This window comes from Mus pahari, chromosome 1 (genome assembly GCF_900095145.1).
Source record: "Mus pahari chromosome 1, PAHARI_EIJ_v1.1, whole genome shotgun sequence".
NCBI lineage: Eukaryota > Metazoa > Chordata > Mammalia > Rodentia > Muridae > Mus > Mus pahari.
The window spans coordinates 129469583-129474238 of record NC_034590.1 but is presented as its reverse complement, the minus strand read 5'-3'; the positions used below and the strand labels follow the sequence as shown (position 1 = coordinate 129474238).

At 43.8% G+C, this 4656-nt stretch overlaps 1 protein-coding gene across 2 annotated transcripts in view; it reads left to right on the top strand.

Moving 5' to 3' along the window:
• Pcsk5 (proprotein convertase subtilisin/kexin type 5) overlaps nt 1-4656 on the top strand; it is a 405046-nt gene that overhangs the window by 387042 nt on the left and 13348 nt on the right. For both annotated transcript variants that reach the window (XM_029535426.1, XM_029535430.1), the window contains one exon: nt 1074-1251. In XM_029535426.1, the coding sequence (XP_029391286.1) occupies nt 1074-1251 (178 nt within the window). The remainder of the gene's footprint in view (nt 1-1073; nt 1252-4656) is intronic.

Below are 4656 nucleotides of genomic sequence, written 5' to 3'. Positions count from 1 at the left end.
TGTGTGTGTGTGTGTGTGTGTGTGTGTGCGCGTGTGTATCTGTCTCTTCATATTTCTTAAAAATTTTTAAATTTTTCTTCTTTGCCCATTTTAAGTTGGCTACCTTCCTGTCTAGAAATTATTCCTCATAAAATAACCCACCCAACCATATCTCTCATACAATATCACCTGTTTGGACATTCTTTTCTAGTAATGACAAATCTAGGGTTACCTCGGGTACTTTTACAGAGAGAGAGAGACATTAAGTTGGGAAGCAAGTTAATTTAAAGTTAAGCCTTGATAAGGAGACTCCTCCCGAAGGCCAGGCAAAGAATTTACACTGTCCAGATCCCCTCACTCCTTCCTGCCCCACACCACCAGAAACGGGAAATTTATAAACTAGATCGTTTGGGGACGATCGTGATAGACTATTCTCTCTCTCCTGAAGTTGTACCACCTTAATCTCTTAATCTCTCAATCTCGCAAGTACACAAGTTGTGTGTGTGGTGGGGGACTTTGCAGCTGTGCTTAATGAAAGGTCTTGGCATGGGGAGATTATGCTGCTGTAAACAGATGAGACGAACATAATCACAGGGTCTGAGAAGAGCAGAATTAGTAGTAGATGTATGTTGACTGAATCAGAGCGACAATGAGGATACTGCCCTTGAAATCGAGAAGGGGTTCCCGAACTTATGAACACAGATGCCCTCTAAAAGTAGATGGGGGGGGGGGAAACAGAACCCCTGACAGCCTCTAGAAGGGATGTGGCTCTGTACACCCATTTAGATTTCTGCCCTCTATCATAGTGAGATGAACAGTTTCTGTTATGAAACCATAAAGTCGGTAGTCACTGTTATAGTCATGGTAGAAAACTAGAGCGGAGGTACCCAACAATCCTCAGTTGCCATAGCCACCAGTCCACTCTTCCATCCTGCCTGTCATGGACTGTCCATGCTGAGCTCAGCTTCACTGATATAAATCGGCCTCCAGGACCTCCTCTCCCTCTTCGTGCAATGCCTCCTTCCCTGAACAGAGCAGGTGTGGGAGCCACAGGTCAAGCTTGATGTCAAGACTCATCTTTCCTTCTTCCACAGACACGACCTGTGTGAAAGAGTGCCCAGAGGGCTACCACACTGACAAGGACAGCCAGCAGTGTGTGCTCTGCCACAGCTCTTGCAGGACCTGCGAAGGACCACACAGCATGCAGTGCCTCTCCTGCCGACCTGGCTGGTTTCAACTGGGCAAGGAGTGCTTGCTGCAATGCAGGGATGGGTAAGGAGTTCAGTACATTCTCCTTCAGCCACTTCCAGATGGCAAGCCATTTGCTGATGATGAAAATAGGGTTCAGAACACAGAGATCCACTGTGAAGCCTATCTGCTAGTAGACCAAAGGAGAGGAAGAGAAAGAAAAAAAGAAACAGTGTGTCCCAGGGAGAGAACACACTAAATCAGATGGTATAATTCCCATCAGACTAAGTGACTATCCTCAGGGCCTGGCCTCATTGACAATCCAGAGATATTTAATCACAAGTAGAGAATTTCTCCTCAGCTCATAGTGATCCACAAGCATTAATACAGGATTACAAGCTATTGTTTGGTTGGTTGGTTGGTTGGTTGGTTGGTTGGTTGGTTGGTTGGTTGGTTGGTTTTTCTGTTTTAGGAGGTGGCATGGATTCAAGGGCTTCAGGTTAGTATGCAAAACCTAAGCAGTACAGGTGGGACACTGATCTTAAAAGGGAACAATTTCAGGGACCATCTCCACTAACACCCCTTGGCCTCTGTAGCCTGCCAGGCCTCCACAAATACCCAGCATACACAATTTACAGCTTTGATTCCAAAAGCAACCTTGACATTGAACTGAAATGCTAATATAAAAGCAGTGGGGAAAATTATTTTGTGAATAAAGACTCTATTACTTTGCTGCTAAGAAAAGCTGCTGGTGTGTATATCAGATGTGGTTATAAACACCCTGGGAAGAAGGATCGACTGGACCATGCTCTCTCCCAGCATTCCACACTCCTGTCCAGTCTTTCCCAATCAGTAACCCAGGGTCCCGAGAGGCCCCATTTCCAAACCGGAGGACCTTTCCTGGATGTCTTAACCCCAGTTGGTACCTTCCTTCAGTCCTAAGTGATGACTGCATGCTACACTGCTGTCAGTGCTGTCTACTGATGGGCTCACGTCTCTGTGTATCTCATTCATTCACTCACTCATGGAATCCACATGGGTTAGTGCAAAAGAATCTTGTCCATCTGGATAAGCTGAGTTTAAAACCCACGCTTTGTACTTCAAAGGCTTACCCTTGTTCTTCTCTCTCACGTGTGCTACCACACACGCAGCCCAGCATTAATAACAGGATCCCGCCAAGGCAAGAGGAAAGGCGGGGCTACCAGAGAAGAGTCTTAAAAGATCTGGATGCTGCAGGGGGAACCTCCGTCTTCCTCAGATCTGGTCACTCTCTGCTCTGCAACACTCATGAGACGTGTGCAGTCCTGTAGCTCAACAGAATGCAGAGCGTGGCAGTAAGAAGAAGATGCCCCACCTTGTGTAGAGTCACCAGAAGGAGTGGGGGGAGGGGAGCACAGGGTGCCATCATTCTCTTTACTAGGGAAGAACTGGAGTATTAGCACAAAGTATTAGTGGGGAATGGTTCCTTTGGTAAAATCAGTGTTCCATATACATAAGTATGTTGGTTAAATGTATTTTTCTTGGACGGACAGATGTATAATTCTTTGTACCTTTCTATAATAAGTCATGATTTGGTCTTGACCTTATGGAAAGTTCTTTAAGGCTTAAGCCTGTATGCTTACTCACAGGGTCTTATTCAAGGCTGTGGGGCTCACAAGATTCCAGTCTTACGTTAAAACAAATAATTCTCATAGTAAACAGCCATATGGAATTTAATGTAATCCAGCAAGCTCCTTGTTCTCTTTATTTTGGCGTTATTCTCTGGCAATTTTTAAAACCTATGTTGAATCAATGTTTCCCACTCATGGTCCCTACTTGACCTTTGCACCTTCAAAACAGCTTGCAAAGCATTTCAACTAATATAGCTTCTTTATACAATTCTTTGATTCTACGATCATCTCATGAGATGGACACTGGTCCCTCCATTTTACAGAAAAAGAAATGGGGGCTGGGTTTAACTGATATGACGGAAGTCACATAGCTATAAAGCTGTTGACATGTTATGGAGACAGGACCACAGTCCTGTCTTCTAAGCCGGCTCCTGTGTTTCCTGCTGTGTGTGTTTTTGCTTGATGTTACTGTTTCACTTCCTTTTTTATTTCTCTTCCCTGCATTGCCTCTCTAATACCTTGGTCATCCTATTGACCAACTGAAGTAATTCTTCTCCATGGAGGTACAGAGGGAAGTGAGGATTACAGTGACAGAGCTGGGTCACTGGGATACAAAGTGACTGTTTCAGGTTGCTAGACAGAGGCCGGGTTCAGCACCATGGCAAGCATGCTGTTAGTTCTCACCTGTTCACTGAGCTAATTTACCACAAACAGGGATTTGGGGGTGATGTTTTTGCACCAAAAACCTGGAACCTTGCATTACTGAGCTAATCCCTGGGACCTGCTGATGCCCAGAGGTGCAGACATGAACCACACCACAACTGCCTGCTTCCTTAAGACCTTGGTCTGATTTGGAAGGTATCTTCAGCCAGTGCATTGCTGTGTTCTATTGTAGTTTGACAGATAAGGCTTTTCATACCATCTCCTTTTCGACCTTAAGCAAGTTGTCTAAATTTTCTAAGCCACATGCTTTGGATCTATAATATTTGGGATTATAATATAAACTCAGAAGGTATGCTATGAAAATCAATTTTAAAATTCACGATCAACACAAATATACATACTGGGGACTGGAGAGAAGGTTCAGTAGGTAAGAGCACTGACTGCTCTTTTAGAGGTCCTGAGTTCAATTCCCAGCAACCACATGGTGGCTCAAAACCATCTGTAATGAAATCTGATGCCCTCTTCAGGTACATCAGAAGACAGTGACAGTATATTCACATAAGTAAAATAAATAAATATTAAAAAACACAGAAATAGACTATTAATAGAGTTCTAGCTATTAGTATAATAACTTTCTAGTGCTTAACTGTGCTGCTACTATTAGCCCCATATTATAAATAAGGACTATAATGCACAGTGACCCACCCAAGGGTACATAGCTCATTAGGTAGTACTGCTCCATTTGAAATCATACTTGTTTGAGACCCTACGTTCGTAACCTCCAGGTTCTGATATCTCATTTTCATGTTTAATGGGATGAAATGTCTCCAAACTCCCTAGGATGCCATCAAACATACAGAAGAGGGTAATGATAGTTATTGGTAGAATATTGAATCACCTAAAATCTTTTCAAAAGAGCTTACATCTATTTCTTAAAGGCCATCATGAATCATGTGACCTCATATTTCAAAATGTTTTTCAATTGAGAAATAAGAAGATCCATTCAGAGGTACTTTTAATTGTCTTTCAACCTGGGTGTGGTGGCACATGCTTGCAGTCATAGCATTTGAAAGGCAGAGGCATTTGTAGAAGAGGATGGCCTAGTTGGTCATCAATGGGAGGAGAGGTCCTTGGTCTTGGGAAGATTATATTCCCCAGTACAGGGGAATGCCAGGGCCAGGAATCAGGAGTGGGTGGGTTGGGGAGCAGGGGGAGG